This window comes from Fulmarus glacialis, unplaced genomic scaffold (genome assembly GCF_000690835.1).
Source record: "Fulmarus glacialis isolate BGI_N327 unplaced genomic scaffold, ASM69083v1 scaffold42995, whole genome shotgun sequence".
NCBI lineage: Eukaryota > Metazoa > Chordata > Aves > Procellariiformes > Procellariidae > Fulmarus > Fulmarus glacialis.
In genome coordinates, this window is record NW_009213160.1 from 23017 (window position 1) to 39926 (window position 16910).

The window sequence follows — 16910 nt, forward strand, 5'->3', positions numbered from 1 at the left end:
TACTGTCCAGAAAAGATATGTTTAGATATCTGAATACTAAACTGAATAATATATCCACTGGAAGATATTCTTGGGGGGGGAAATCCTTTGCATTTTGTTACACCTGCGTACAACCCACAGGTTTAGGCAGGATATAGTTTAGTATGGGTGAGGTTTCCAAATAGTGTGAAAAGATTGCACATTTCCCAGTTAGAAGCCTATTTACACTACCATAATTTACACTACCATAATAAGATAGTTTTGAGAGGTTAAGAACCGCAATATTTAACTTCCCTTTTTATATATATCAAATACAAAAGAGGCAGTAATTTTGACAGTTTCTCCCAGATTGGCTTCATTAGATCTTTTAACCATTTTGGTTAAACGGTTTGACAGAACACTGAGTTTGTTTGTATTGGATTTTTCTGTGTGACCCAGAGATTATCAATTAATTGCATGAAGACCACAAAAAAAAAAAAAAAAAGAGGCTGTGATTTTCAGTGAGTCAGTTGGCTGTAAGTCTGTCAGAGACAAAAGAATCTGAATTCATTGCCGCAGTCACTCCCTGTTACCTGACTCGTTTTCAGAATTCATATCTGGTTTTCCTTGGACATAGGTAGGATTTCTAACATTGTTTTCCTACAAAAAACGGTACAAACATTAGGCCAAAATGCCTAACTCATTAAGTTTAATTTTATATTTGAGATTCATGGCCACCTTCATCGGCGAGGTACCTATGGCACAGCTTTATCTAGAAGGACTTGTCAGGCACTACTGAAGTCTCCACAGCACATGCAGCCATCTGTACCTGGAAATGGGAGCCTGGGGTTCAAGATAGGCAATCTCCATCTTCGTTATTACCCTGCCCCGAGCCCCAGAATTATATGTATTGGCCTTTTAATACTCGAGGGCAGCATTTTTGATTCATTCCCACACGGTGGAGCAGTTGTAACACAAGGGCTCCGATGCATCTTTCTGTTTGGAGTTGAAAGTAAGCAAATTTGCAGTATAGTAAGGCTACCATAGAAAGATAAGGAACCAGGCAACAACAAGGTAAAAAGAGTTATCCAGTTTAATGCTCACTGAAAGTGCAGTCATATTATCCCTTGATCAAGCATTATAAACAAAATAAAAAAACCACAGAAGCGCATGAGAGAGCAAGTGCACACTTTCTAAGACTCTAAGCATTAACTTTTAAATAGCAAAATTGAGAGTAATAGATCTACTCATTAATACCAGAAACTAGTCCCATTGTAACTAAGTGAGTTTTGTATATCACATATGTAGAGCCGTGATAACTTGAAACAGGAGTTCAAAATAAAAATCTAAATAAAACACCATTATTCCACTTTCTCTCTTGGAAAAAATGAAACCATTTTAGTATTCTGAAGACTTGAAAGTATTTTAAATAAGGCAAGCTTTTGGATAGTTTTTACATTCATCTAAGTTCTCCAAAGTATTTTTCTGGGGAATGTTGCAACAAAATAAGTAACTAGTCTAATAATGAGATAGCACTCATATGACAGTTTATTACACAGAAGCTCAGTGTAGAAGGACTGTATATGGAAAATACACAGCAGAAAAAAATTATTTCCACGTAGTAGGCTTAAATAAGGTATCTGTTCTACTTAAGTCCTTTTAGGACCTTTTTTCTCTCTATCATCCATTGGTATGTAAAAGTGGAGGGGAGCTTAATCCCAAATGAAAAAAACCTACCCTCTACTAAAGGCAAGACAAGATCTAGAAGTAGGACAGTTGGGAAATACACTGGTCACCAGTCTGCTGCTGCTGCTTGCTGCGGATGCCAAAATGTTTCTCAACATCGGGTAACTGCTGCTTCTGCCTCACTTTATTCACTGCTTCTCAGGATTCGCTTGCCACTGAAATGAAGAGCGCCAGCATTACTTCTGCATTTGACTCCATGACGGTATCTTCCACTATTTCTCCATGCATTATTTCATTGTTTTATTAACACTCTTCAATGTGGGGACTGCTTCAGTGGTGCTCCCTTTTTCCCCTAATTACTTTCTTTGTAATTAAAATGCTAATACACCATTGTTTGTAGAGAATGTGTGACAGTCCGCCAGTGGGCTTTTCTGTCCTTCATTTCCACTGTGATACACACCTAGCTTCTTGACTTAGCCATCAAGTCCCTGACATCTGACAAGACTGATTAAGTGCAGCTGAAGAGTTCAGTCTTGAGGCTCTCAGGTAATATGGGAGATTATTAAAGCAGCCAGATTTAAACCCAGGACACCTTAAGGCCATTACTGAAAAAACAAAGCTGGGATATTTTAATATAAGGCTGATGATCCATGCTTAGTTCACAGTCTTGTGAAGGCTGTAAAGCTGGCTGTCCTTAGATAAAGTGAAAGCAGACACCGGCTTGTGAATAAAACCTGGAAGTTTTTTAAGCATGCCCTACTGATTTTTTTCCCTTTAACTGACATTTCCACATCAACCTAATGAATGTTCACTATTATCGATCAGTATTTATCAATAAATAACCGGTGTATGCTTGCTATGATTCCAACCATCACGGTGTGTTTGGCACTCTCCCCACTCCTTGCCCTTCCTTACAGTTCTCCTGCTGGGATGAAGAAAAACTGAGGTCTTTGCTGATGCTGGGGAGCAGCTAAAGTGTCAGGGCCAGACTCTTTACTAACATATACCAGCCTAGGATTGAATTTACTGTCAGAATGTGTCCTTTTACCACGTAATATGTAAAAGCATGCCACAAAGAAGTGTGTTAGTGTATTTTCCAATTCTTTCCTGTTGTTCCAGTACCAGTAGTTAGTCCCTATCTTCAAATTTTAGAAAGTCCAGATGCTATTGAAAGTATTATATACACAGTAGTATTATTAACATAGTTGTTAAGCAGCTATATAAATCTGTAAAGCTTAAAATAATTAGAAACTTTACCCAGCATTATGGGAATATGGTTTTTTTGATGATCACTGGAAGACTGCTATCACACACTCATAACTTTGTTTGGTACTACTGCATTTTACCCATTTTTTCCCCTCTATTGCACATTGATGTGTACTTGTCATAATGCATGGTGTTCTGTCATATTCAAACCAGAGCATTCATTGTGGAAAACTAATTTTTAGAAGTGCTCTCTATTGTTGTGAAGATTTTTGTGATGTGTGAAAGCAAAAAATCTAACACTACTGAAAAACTGAGTGAGAGGGGGAAAGAAATTTCTTCATTGGGGCTGAAATCTCAGTGCCTGATGAGTCACTCATGACATTTTCAAAATGTTTCACAGAAAGAGCTCTTTGTCAGCAAAGCACCGCACCTTGTGCTTTACAGGTCCCTGCTGAGTCAGGGCTCAAATGAGAGACTGTCGCCAATCCAAAATGATAGCAGCCGCAGTGCTTAAAAACAGAGCTCGCAGCTATCAAAGTTTGGTTTTTTCCCAGCAGTATTGTCCTGATATTGTGTTGTGTTAGATCCTTTGAGTAGTTTCTTCACAATACTCTCAGTGGGAGGCAAAAGCTAGACATGAGTAGGAGCTGGTAATTACCATGGTCTCGCATTGCCCCAGGCACACCTCTACAAGAGCTTTAGGGCCAGAGATTAAAAGACCTGGTGAAATTAAAAAGAGAAAATTATACTGGGCAGAAGATATTTTACCTTCCATTGTTGCACCACTTTAAGATTAATAGAAGTGGAACAGACAGGGAGGGGTTTCTTTCTTTACCCCCTGGGTAATGTGTCTACATTAGGCAGCCCAGTTTAACACTTGTTTCTTCTATCCCTTATTGTTTGTGGGGGCCTTTCAACAGCACCAGGGGAAACAACAGCACATTAAACAAAGAATACAATTGTAAAACAATATAAAGAAGTAAAATGGAGGACTCGTTGACAGATGCAGGATCTGAAACTACTTTTAACTCATTATTTTTAAGGTGACTAGATTTCAAGTCGACAGCAAAGCATCTCTTTAAAACTTAAGTCTTGCTTCATTTCTGCAAGAGGGCATCCTACTGTGTAAAACTCAGTTACGCGAGCTAAGAGTACATTGAGCTGCCTGGAAATCAATTAAGACTCTTGTAAATGTCCACTGGTGGCATGAAAGCAGCAATGTTCATATATTACTTTTATTTGCGTTTACAGCCAGCTTAATGAGCTCTGCTTTTACACCAAGTTCCTGTCATACTGGTTTATAACTTTAGCTGGTGTGATGAGACATCAACACACTGGAAACTGCAGGGCCAGTGTCTAGACTAGGTGGAATATTCTCAGTCCTGAGCAGTTCGAAGACTTCCAGCACAGCTGAGATACAAAATACAAAGTTTGTATGATCGCTGTATGTTTTGCAGGATTCCTGTGCCGCTGACACACAACCAGCCCTTTTGGAAGGTGGCAAGCAATTCGGTCTTTCAAGGAACAGCCACATTGCAGTTGCATTTGATGACACCAAAGTGAAAAACAGGTATATTGTTTATTTCAGCAATGAGTTTTGATGGAATAATGTCAAAATAAAATGCCCCTCCTAATATTCTCAAAAGCATGTCCCAAAATTATGGGCATAATCTGAAAAAGATCACGTCCCATGGCTAATTCATTTCATTAAGCAAACATAAAAAGCATTAAAGCATTTAATCTAGGCAATGAAGCGCCCACCTAAGTAGCTCTCACAAAAACAGTTTACCTCTTTGTTGGTAAAGGTTTGGGCACACACAGATCCCAGACTGATCTGCAGAAAAACAAACAGAAGAATGGAACCAGGTCATGCAACTGAGTTCATAGGTTGCTTTTTCGGAAGAAAGTTTCTTGGTTTGGTAACTTGATAATTTCTTCTAATAAGCAAACCTTTTTTCCCCTTTCCTCCGATAGTTAAGATCAAGCTTGCACAGTAAACAAGCAAAATGACATTGCCCTCCCAAGGTATAACAATAAATACATATACATGTTGATATGCAAAGGAATTCCAAGAGCTACTTCTAAAACTACAGCAGTTTTCAGTGAACTTGTGAAGCTTTAACTTGTTAATTGTTCATTTTTGCTGTGACGGCACATGATCATTAACAAATGTGCCATGTCGCACCACTAAGCATTTTTGCTGCCTTGTAGTTTACAAGTCCATCAGCCTCACACTTATTTTTACCTATAAAGATGCTGTACTGCATATTTTCATGTACGCTAATCTTAGAAAATTAGGAAAATAATTAAAAGAAATATGTAATCCTATTCTTCTTTTCAAATAAGAATCCTGGCCTGATAATTTTCATGCAATGATTTTTCACATTTATATTATCAACTACTTTCAGGTACTGACTTTGCAGCTCAGCTTGGGCTGGGTTAGTGATCTGCTGCCAGTACAACCGTAGCATCTAGATAATCTAAATCATTTCTTTCTGGGTTCTTTGCTGTAGGGGAGGTTTTCGGCATTACTGTTCTGTCCAAGGGGTCAGCAGACCTCCCTAAACACACCCCCATTTTCTGTTGGGAGAAATCAGAATAAGTGTTTTATATCCTGATTGTAAACAATTCTCTCTGCATCTTCAGAAGTTTTGCAACCTGTCTTCAGGCAATACAACTCATTAGAAACTCAACATTCACCAGCTGTCACTACAGCTCTCTCCTTTTTGTGAGCATTATGTGCGTGGATGACGGATAACGCTGCTGGAATTTTACAAGCGCAGGGATTTTCTAGCAACTACAGCTGCAGCTGAGAATTGTATCTTGAAATTCTACGCCAAGGTTGCACTTTTGTATTTCCACAGTAAAGGGACTAATGAACACTCACATGTCAGGGATCAGATATGTGTGAAATGCAATTCACGTATAACCAAATTATTTTTCTTAAACCCTGATGGAAAAGTAAAATGGGTCACTGACTGTTAAGTTTTGTTAGAGGAACACAAAAAGGTAAAGCAGATAAATTTGTCTACTGTCTGACTCTGAATATCTTTTCCTTTGTTTCTGTTTTCCTTTTTGTTTGATTTTCAGACTTACAATTGAATTTGAAGTCCGAACAACAGCTGATTCTGGCTTGCTGTTTTATATGGCCCGCATCAACCATGCTGATTTTGCTACGGTTCAGATAAAGAATGGATTGCCTTACTTCAGCTATGATCTGGGGAGTGGAGACACCAACACAATGATTTCCAACAAAATAAATGATGGCCAGTGGCACAAGGTATAATAATCTCTAGTGCTAAATTATTCTGTGTAATGCTGAGAGTTTTGTTTTGCCTTAAGATATTTGCAAAATGTAGTCTATACAAGCTAAACTTTACAGCTAGGATTTTCTGTAGTCTGCAAAATTTGTGCTTTCAGATTCACTGTAAAGTACACAGTACATATTCCACTTACAAAAAAGTTAGTGCTGATCTTTGAAATTTCTCCTTCAGGAAATACATATTTCTGGACATATTTAGAATATGTCCCATGTATGGTAAGGAACTGCAGAAAATGTTCCTTCCTGCCTAATAGGGCTCAGGTGAGTATCAGCTCATGATGATGGAATACATCATTAAAACCAGATGTTTCTATGTTAATAATGTCATTGTTCAGCCATAATGCTAAGAACAAAGAGAAAAGAAGCAACATTTAAGTAAATCCTCCCTGCATTATTAATTCAATTCATTAGGGAATAAATATGACATTCATGGATGTATTTGGCAGCCCCTTCTGTGACTTTATGAGAGGAAGCATTTATATACAATGCCTGTGGCTTTCAGATGGTAAGGGAAGGAATAATATCACAGCCACATCACATTTAGTATTTACTGGGCCAAGGACAACAGACACATAGTATATTTATTAGGTAACATGCTTGAAGGCACCAACAAAGACAGCGAAGAAAAGAATACATGTAACTATATGTTCAAGTTATGTACTATAAGAGACATTAAATTTCCGACAGATATTTGGAAAGTCACCATCCACATCTCTATCACCAAATGAGAAAAAAATCTAATTGAATTTTCTATTATGCTTGAATTGCTCTTACGAAACCCTCTTTGCGGTCATCCTTAGTCCCTCTCTGCTTCATTCCCACCCTGTTCTGCAGGAATTTTATGTTCACTGGATTTTTATTCATGAACATTTTGATGATAGCAAATGCTCTAAACCACGGTATTTCATGAGGGGAAAAAATAAAGTTGTAGTCATTATTTATCTGTTTTACATAATGCCTAGGAGCACTGGCAGTAGACCAGGGCCCCTTTCTGCTAGACCCTCTACAGATACAGAACAGATGTGGTTTGCTCTTTTAGCTGTTTTCTCTATATTCTAGGAGAACTAACTGCAGCATATATTTCTTAATGGAAGACTGTGCTCTTTGGACACGCAGCTTGGCACTCTGCAACCTTGTTGTAGATCCCATTTTTGTAGCAGAGAATGGAGACAAAATCCAAAGTCACAGTTCCCCAAAAGCAGAAGAAAGTCCATTTTGTGAGGGGGGAAAAGGCAACCTCTTTAAGAAAAGACCACAGCCTTTGTTTTTTAAGAAAGCAGGGGCTTCTCCTTATAATAATCCTTTTAGTGAGAACCCTTTCTCCATTTGAAATGGTTTAGGTTGGAAAGTTTCCATCAGGCCCGCAGAAGCTCAGGCACCGATCAATCCTTCCTCCCAGGCCTCGTTATAGTGCCACATTGTGCTGCTGCTATCTCCTCTGTAAGAGTGCCTGTTCCCAGTTCCCGTCTCACTCACCAAAGCCTCCTTCTGCCCAAGGTGTAATTGTCCATCTGAAATTTACAATTGTCTATAAACACCAAGTTCAGTCCCTCGCCTTCAGGCCACCCCTTCTCAGTGTTCCGTCTTTGCCACGGCATGACAGATGTGCTGCCACACCGAAGCAGAAACAGCCATGTTGAAAAGCCAGAGAAAAATGCTATTTCTCTCTCTTTGCTACTCTGATGAGCTAAGTACTGTGCTGTTTAGAAATCTGCTAATATGCATGTTGCATTTCACATTTTATCCCTTTTTATACAAAACCATTATTGTACTGATCTGTAGAGATTTCAGTATAAACCTTTGGAAAGAAATTGGCCTACGGTTGTTGGGGTAGAATTTCCTCAACTCTTCAGCAATTGCATTTCCTCCACGCGATTCACAGCCCATTTGTCTGAACAGAAGCTGTAATACCAACAGAACGTAGTTGGTATTATATTTACTCTAGTGTGAACTATGATCTGAGGCATGTCCAAACTAGTGGAATCATAAACTCAATACTGTCTGCAAACATGTGCTGTAATAAAGATTTGCAACCTGTGCCATTAACATTCAGCATTTACTCTTCCCAGTACTTAAAATTTCTATCTGATTCCAGGAAAAACAATATTGTGGCATGCCTAAGATAGTAACAATGAAGCTTTTTAAAGGAACCCTAAGTCCTTTCAGTAATTCTAATAAATAATAGTCATGATGCTTCCTGACCCAGAGCTAATTAAAAGGCAGTCGTACGTTTGCACAAAACCTTGCGCAGGAGCTCTGTTCCATGAACATTATCCATAGTTGCTGCCATGGTACTTCTGCTAATCACTCCTACTACTTTTTTCTGTATTGTTATGTATTTCGGACTGTAAGGCTAGTTACAATCTGGAAACACTTTGTTGTCAGAAAACTATCTGTAATTGTATTGCATTTGTATGTCTTTTTAGATAAAAGTCATTCGAACCAAGCAAGAAGGAAACCTTATAGTAGATGATGTTTCAAACAGGACTGTTAGCCCCAAGAAGGCCGATATATTGGATGTTGTAGGAATGCTGTATGTTGGAGGATTGCCCATTAACTACACAACTAGAAGAATTGGTCCGGTAGGCAAGTTTGTTTAAGTTATTTTACACTCCTTACGTATGTCTTGATTGGTACCAATGTCTTCCCAGTTTTGTTTTGCTTTCCCTCAGACTGCTCAAGAATGTGGATAAAATGGACCTTACTGGAGGTACACTTCATTCTTTCAGTGGAAAGATCTTGACTCAGAATCCAGTTAATGCAAAGAACTAGAAATAGCAGAGTTAGTTTCTGTTATGGAAAAGTAGAAAGATCCATACACTTGTATCCACTTGGATCACTCCACAGCTAAAGTATAAGGTCCTGAAAACAATTTGCCCTTTCTCTTGGCTGTAATTCATCTAGCAATAAGTGCTAATAAACAGTGAAAGCGTCTCCTAAGAGAAGCAGTAGAAGCGAAAATTACCCTGGACAAAGTACCCAGTAGTACAGCTGCTTACTGTAGTAACTGGGTTTGTGTTGTTATTGCTAAACTAGGAGAGAATGTATTTTGAAGTAAGGCCATGAAAACTCTTTCTGTTTCCAAATCAAATGTGCATATTTCAGTTTATCACTGTTTCAGTCTAAATGCCCAGCTTCAATACTGACACAGAAGATATCTGGGCAAACAGAGAGCCCAGAGAGGTGAATATCATTTTGGCCTAAACCTTGTAGGATTAACTAGGAACACTGTATTCCTTCACCCAGGGCATTTACTGCATCTAACTGCACAACTCCATGTCAATCATCTCACTTTCCTGCTGCCCTCCCACCCCCCAAGATATGCCAGTATCAGAATCAAAGAAAACCTCTTCCCTGCATTATTTTTTCTCTGCACAGAGGGGTCTTTCAAAGAAGAAGCCAGAACTTGAGTGAACTTAATTATAGCAAACAACAAATCAGGCATGTAGTACAGCACAATGTGGACAAAAAACTGCAGTGTCAGTTAGCAGCTACGTCTAGGCTCATTCTGGGTGGTTATACAGAATGGTAAAGAGGAGGCAAAAGCACAGATCCTGGCAAGGAAACAAACCAGACTTTCAAAGAAACTGCATATGAGTAAATACCATTCTAATAAGATGATTATGGAATGGCGAATACTAGTATAGAGACAGGAAAGAGTCTACCCGTTCAGGTGGACAAAATAAATACAGAAAAGGAATTCCTAGATCCTGCTTAAACAAGTCACTATAATAACTCATGGATTGGGAATAAAGGGGAAGAGTAACCACTCTAAATCTGAGAGTTGTGTTCCATAAAGAAAACTGACATGTAAGATCATTTCTTACGAAATTTCAGATTGTGCAGAAAGCCTGAACTGAGGCAAATCTACTGATCATTCGGATTTAGCAAACCAGATCTGAGGCACTGAAAAACAAAAGCCATACTTAACTACCCACAAAATATAATTCCTAATACTATCAACTTACGCTCTTTGAAATACATCTGCAATTTACAAATACTAATCTAAGGAGAAAGGTAACACTAAATCCTTACCTATTGCTCCTTGTCAGAAGTAATGGAGGGAACCCGTGCAGATAAATGGCTCAGTCTGGCAATAACAGTCATGTCAGATCCTGACAGTCTTACGTGCTTTGGGATTTAAATGAAGCTGTGACTTCAAATGTCATTCACAGAAGGTAAAAACCAGTGCTTGCCCTTCAATCATTCTCAGTAAAATACAGCGCATGATGTATTAATAGTGTGTTGTGTTGTAGGCTTCATGTAAAGGCTCTGAAGAAAAGTAAGTTGAAAGCATGTATTATCTTTCTTAGGGCTTTCTGCTAAACACCTTTTTAGACAGTAATCTAATACGTAACCGTAGGTGGGCTGGATCCTATTCAGTGCAGAAGACTGCTACCTACTTATTTGGCTTCAGCAGATGTCACATTTTAAGCACTCAAAACTCTGCTGTCAGCAAAAGATATTATATTGCCTGTTGCCATGCTAAAGTATAACCAGATTTGCTTTTCCACAGGGAAAGTGAAATTTTAAAGTTAGAGAATGTTACCGAGTTGTCTACAGATCTTGCATTTCTATGACTTATTCTCACAGTGAAGATGGCAAGATTTGTTTTCTTTGTGGCATTTTTCTTTTTTGGTAACAGAACTTGTTGATCTGGAGATGGCTTTCACTTAGAAATTAGAAAAATGTCTATTTATGAAGAAGCTGACAGAAAGCATTGCTCAGCTCAGAACTGAATTTATTCACTGATACTGCTCAAGTTCTTATGAAAACTTTGCGCAAGTGTATTTAGCAGTAATAAGCTATATAATTCCACAGTACATCCAGCTTTGATTTACAAGGAAAGAATTTTTTTGGAAATTCTTTCAAGTTACTAGTCAGGATATTGTTAGAGGAGGTGGTGTGCAGAGTCAAGACTTCCCTCTGCAGGTGTGCCTTTCTCCTTTCTGTATTTATACATATTTCTACGCTGTATTTTATATGCTGATTTTTATTTTCCTCCTTCCTACTGCATTGCTTATGAATGTCTTCCTTTTCTTCCTTGAAGTACATGTTTATCATTTTCCTCTCTCCCACTGATATCAGGCATAAATTTTCCTAACTCTAAGTCAAAGATCAAAGCCTTTGCCTAAAGCTGAGAACCAAAATGCAGCTGCTGCACACCTCAGAGAGAAAAGGGAGGGAGAGCTCTGGGGCTAGTTCACGGCGGGGAGATGCCAGTGGCTCTGAGAGGTCCCACTGGGAGGCACTGATGGCACAGCTGAGCCCCGGGGCAAGCCGGGGTGTAGCCTGGGCAGCCCCTCACTCCTGCCCCAGGCAGGATCTCACTTACTTACACCACCAGCTTAAGTGTGCACAGACCACCGCTTGGAGTCACAGCAATGTGCTCCCAGCGCAGAAGCCAAACTGGAGTTGCAGTCTGCTACCCTGCAGGGGAGCCTCCATACACCCGAGCACATCCCCTGCCTCCACCTGCCTCTCTGGCCAACAGAGTGGCCCTTGTCACTGTGGTCAGCGGCCCTATATACGGTTATTATACAAAGAACTATGTACGGTCAACATCCTTTACGTAGGGGCTTTGTTCATTTTAATATCTGTGTACCTGCATTAGCTCAGTCTTAACATGCAAAATTAGGCCCACAGTAAAGTGATTAAAGGCGGGGGCAGGGGGAAGCCCAGCAGCCCAGAGAACTATATCCAGTGTCTTCATCTACTCGCAAATCCCATAACCTAGTCAATTAAAAAGGTGAAGTATAGGCCATTAAATTCCTGCATTGCTGATGTAATTTGCTATGTTTCATTACGCAGTGTGTTATTTTATGTCCCCGCCATTAAGCCAAATAGATGTGACTCAGATCACATCCCTGAAAAGTAATGTAATTCATCCTCAGTATGACTGAGATTAGATTCCAGTTACAATCAGATATTAAGGATTAGTCATGTAAAATTCAAGTATTATTCAGTTCCATAAATCCAGCAGAGCAGCAGAGGAAAGGTGCTCTTTGATGACATACTTCAGGCCTTTATTCTGAGCATTTCAGCTTGCTTTGCACAGTTATACATTTTGTTTGAAATATTGACTGCAGGTCACCTATAGCATTGATGGCTGCATCAGAAGTTTTAAAATGACAGAATCACCTGTTGACCTGGATAATCCAACTTCCAGCTTCAATGTTGGAAAATGCTTTGTCACTGCACAGAAAGGAACATACTTCGATGGAACAGGCTTTGCCAAAGCAGGTAATGAACAGCAATTCTGCTGATAGGCAAAGAACAGAGAAAGAGGTAATGCTGCTTTCAAAAACTTCCAGCGCTACCTAACTCCTGCTGACTGGAGACAAAGTGAGACCAATACTTGAAACTCTCGCTGATCATTTTTAGTTATCTTGCCTAAGGATAGACTATATGACTTTCTAGCAAGGTCTCATACTAAGCACAGCCACCACAACAGTTACTTACATGATTTCACATTAAATGGAATGTATTAATAATGCTGAGTTAGTTACCTTGCATTACTGGCAACATACTTTGTGTGATTATTAGGAATAATGTATTAAATGGTTTTTTTTCCATTTTATATTACACTTCCCCTTTTCTCTCCAAGTTGGTGCATACAAAGTGGGAACAGACCTGCTCGTGGAATTTGAATTCCGTACAACACGAATGAACGGTGTTCTCCTAGGAGTCAGCAGCCAGAAAATGGATGGGCTTGGCATCGAATTAGTAGACGGAAAAGTGAGTAGCAAAGCATTTTTGGCTCTTTATAAGACTGGTTTTAAAAAGCACAGGTAGTTTAAATGCAAGCTTACCACATCAATCTGAAGGCGTCTCAGTCAATATCAGGGCTCTCCTTTATGGCAGCACTTGCCACTTCCCATACATCAAGAGGCTCTTCTTACACTTTTAGAAAGATATTTTAAAGGATTCTGTAACATTTGAGTTTCCTAAAACTGCAACATCAGGACTTAAATTGGTGAGAATATGAAAAGTTTTGAGGAAAGGCTTTGTCATTAATAATACTAGTTTCTTGTGTGTATCTTTTATTTCACAGTCTGGAAAACCAGTTAGTAATCTATCACTATAAAGACCTTGGGGCAGGGGGGTGAAACACCCCAAAACTAAGACAAAAAAATGGAAAAATGGCAACCCATACAACAATTTTGCATATTTCCACTAGTGTTTATCTCAGTGACATAACCCAGATCCCAGAGGGACAGCAATCCACATAGAGTCTGGTATTAAATTAGAGCTTTAGTGTATGCAGTCAGAGCATGTTGACTTTAAATAAACAAAAAAACCTACCAAACCAAAAAAAAAAAAGAACTGTAGAACTGTTTTGAGAACTAGCTGACTTCCATGTCACATTTTTCAGGTGATGTTTCACGTTGACAATGGTGCAGGCCGATTCTCTGCTATCTATGAGCCTGATGCACCAGGCAGCTTGTGTGATGGACAGTGGCACAAGGTTCTTGCAAACAAGATCAAACACCGTTTAGAGCTGACTGTGGATGACAGACAGGTGGATGGTAACAGCCCAAACAGGGCCTCGACCTCAGCAGACACTAACGACCCTGTCTTTGTCGGAGGATATCCTGGTAAGCATTTAACACACAAATGATGCTTTACTTACGCTCTAGCAACACTGCCTTGGTAAAGTCTTAAATGCAATTAGGATGAGTATGCTAAAGATGATGGGTAAGACTGTCCAAGTTTGTACCATTTGGCATGGATGCTCTTTTCTGCATCCAGCTGCATTTCGGAACAAGAAGTTCTGCAGCACCCAGGGACTCTCACAGATCCCCCTGCCCCAGTCTCAAAGATAGGCACTATTACAGAGGAGCAGGCAGACTTTCTGCCTTCTGCTGCCCACACACACACACAGCCTCCCTCTTAAAACTTTCTGTTTAGTAACAGCATAATAGTTATGTTTCAATAGTAACAGTATTTGGCAAATTTAAATTTAACAAAAGAATGACAAATTTAACTAAAGAATGTATATATGCTCTTGCGGGGGCAGGGCACTGTGTGTGTAAATCAGCCTGTAAAATCTGAGGACCTGAGGAATGTGGACAACAGCTTGCACAGAAAGGTGAGAGGAGACCGTGTCTTTCTGATGAATGTCTTTGCTCGTGGTCTGGTGGTTTTTAAAGGAAAAAAAAAAAAGCAAACAAATTTGCTATTCAGTATTCTGGAAGTCCTCAAGAGAACTTGCTTCGTGCAGAAGTAATTGAACAGGATCCAGAACTGGGCTGAGCTCTACAACTAGCTTCATCTTCCACTAAGCTGATAATGAATGCTAGTATTCATCTGTTCATAGACAATCAACAAGTTTATCTCATAAACTAGAACAGAGTTTATTTTCTGAAAACACAGTTAAGATGTTTGCAAAGTGCGATTTTTTTTTTGCATTTATAATGAAGTTTCCCTCTAGTTTGCAAACAAAATAGCTAAGTATGTTTGCAGTATGTGTCTGCTCTAATGCATACTGAGGTCAATGGCAGGATGCTTCTGGAGTTAATTCCTAAATGATTTTCTGGAAGTTGTTTTTTTTCCCCCATTCTAATGTGTGATACAGTGCATCCAAAAAGCCTTTTCTCTTAAGCTTCAGAACATTTTCAAAACCGTTCTTGATAATGAGATATGAGGGTTGTACTTCAGTCACAGTGACTATTGATAAGGACCAACAACTTTGTGCCAGAAGGAAGAGAGCTTTGTGGCAGCCTTTTTTTATTCCAAAGAGGATTCTAGCATAGGAGCAAGTACTAAAGAAACACTGCAGATGGAGTTAGCATCTCATTCTGGACTGTACATCAAGAGGAACATAGCAAGAGAAACAAATGGAAGTAAAACTGCAATCTGTACAAAACAAGCCTACACTTACATCATGTTAAAGTGATATTCCTGAGTTCAGCCACATGGCAAGTTATGAAATGATTTAATAAATCTAATGCACATTTAAACACCTCACACTTCTCTTGCTGTCTAGTCTAATTTATCCAAGATTTGTTTTAACATTCCCAATACCTAGACAGCCTCATCACAAATTTAAAACACAGTATATTGGGATTTTGTAAAATTAGTAAGTATTTGTATTTTCCAATCCTCTTGAGGCTTCTCCTGGCTGCATAAACAGTGCAAAACAGTTGTAAACCAGCTAGAATTAGCTGGTGGAGAACTTCCTGTGCAGAGAAACTTTTCACCACCAGATCATGAGCAAGGATACAAATTCCTGACTACCCATAAAAGCCATTACTCAATTCCTACTATCACTGTTCCCTGTGCAAGGAGGGACAGATGAATTCAACCATCTCATCCACTGTGAAACAGCATAATGACACCAGTCAGTCCTCTACAGGTGTAAAGTTATTTCTGCAACCCTTACTTTATCAGTCACATAGATTTGTAGCGGAGTGCATCCCTGTAGCCACTTTTTCACTTGGAAGAACAATGAGAAACAAGTTGGGCCATGAATTTCAAGCAGTTGAGAGAAATATTTCCAGCTTCCCAGTCAAACCAACCCTCACTTCTATCATCAGGTCACACTAGAATAGTTCCCTCCTTCTTTAGTAGAAGAGATGTACTCAAATCCCTGTCTTTCCTATCAGCAAGAAAAAAAAAAAAAACGGAATGCTTGAAAACTCTTAAAACCCTTCCGTAAATGACACCTGAAGTCCATACTGAGGAACTGGCTTTCTCATGATGGTAGGGCTGAGAACTGCATCCATTTTGGTCTTTTTTTTGCTCTGTTGTTATTCTGTGGATAAATAGCTTGAGAAGTTGGAGATCTGCAGGATGAACGTGTATGCATTGTAAACCATTTGTAGGTAGCAAGCTGCCATTTGGCCATTTTCCTTAATTTTCTCTATGTCACATAACTGAGTTATATGGTTTACAGTGGTAGTTTAAATGTGTTCAGATTCTGCCACTGTCATCCAAGGACAGAAAAGGAAAGAAGACTGGATTGTTACCACAAACGTTTATCACATTCACTCATAATGTTTGTCATTTTTTGAATAAAGAAGATATACAGCAAATAAAACATATTCATATATTGCTGGGGACCTCTATTCTCGTGCAGAACTCTCAAAGAACAAACTTAAGTATCAACTCAGACTTACATAATTCCTTTTGCCTTTTTTTTCCCTCCTTCAGATAGTGTGACCCAGTTTGGGCTAACCACTAATACCCGTTTTAAAGGATGTATTCGATTTCTGAAGCTCACCAAGGGTACTGCTAAACCTCAAGAGATTAACTTCAGCAAAGCTTTGGAGCTGAAGGGTGTTCAACCGCTGTCATGCCCTGCAAACTAACTGTCATTCAACTGATATGGGTCTGTTTATATAAGCACCTCAGATTAAAAAAGCAAAAAAATCTATATATACATTGCATTCATAATAAAATATCTTTATGCAAGTATTTGAATAGTGTATGTGGTATATTCAAATGGCCATTTCAAGGTACCTCCCAAGAATGCAAGAACTTGTCCTTTCTCCCCACCCCTTTCATTAAGGGAGTAGAACAATAATTTTTATCTCTCTTTTCTTATAGCTTGAAATGGAAATGTTTCATCATTCTTCTGATAAGTGAGACCACATATTATGCAGCGTGTTCCTTTACTACGGAACTTAGAATCATAGAATCATAGAATATCTCAAGTTGGAAGGGACCCATAAGGATCATCGAGTCCAACCCCCTGAAATGCTCCCTAAATACTTTTGGTGAGGTAGATCTGTAA

At 39.1% G+C, this 16910-nt stretch overlaps 1 protein-coding gene across 1 annotated transcript in view; it reads left to right on the forward strand.

Annotated features, from left to right (window-relative positions):
• Window positions 1-16504, forward strand: part of LOC104077033 (laminin subunit alpha-2-like) — a gene marked incomplete at its 5' end in the record, with an annotated part of 37400 nt that extends 20896 nt beyond the window's left edge. Inside the window, 7 exons of the mRNA XM_009578106.1 lie at window positions 4308-4420; window positions 5941-6130; window positions 8599-8754; window positions 12262-12415; window positions 12780-12910; window positions 13548-13770; window positions 16328-16504. Coding sequence (XP_009576401.1) covers window positions 4308-4420; window positions 5941-6130; window positions 8599-8754; window positions 12262-12415; window positions 12780-12910; window positions 13548-13770; window positions 16328-16485 — 1125 coding nt within the window. The remainder of the gene's footprint in view (window positions 1-4307; window positions 4421-5940; window positions 6131-8598; window positions 8755-12261; window positions 12416-12779; window positions 12911-13547; window positions 13771-16327) is intronic.
• Window positions 16505-16910: the final 406 nt, after the last annotated feature.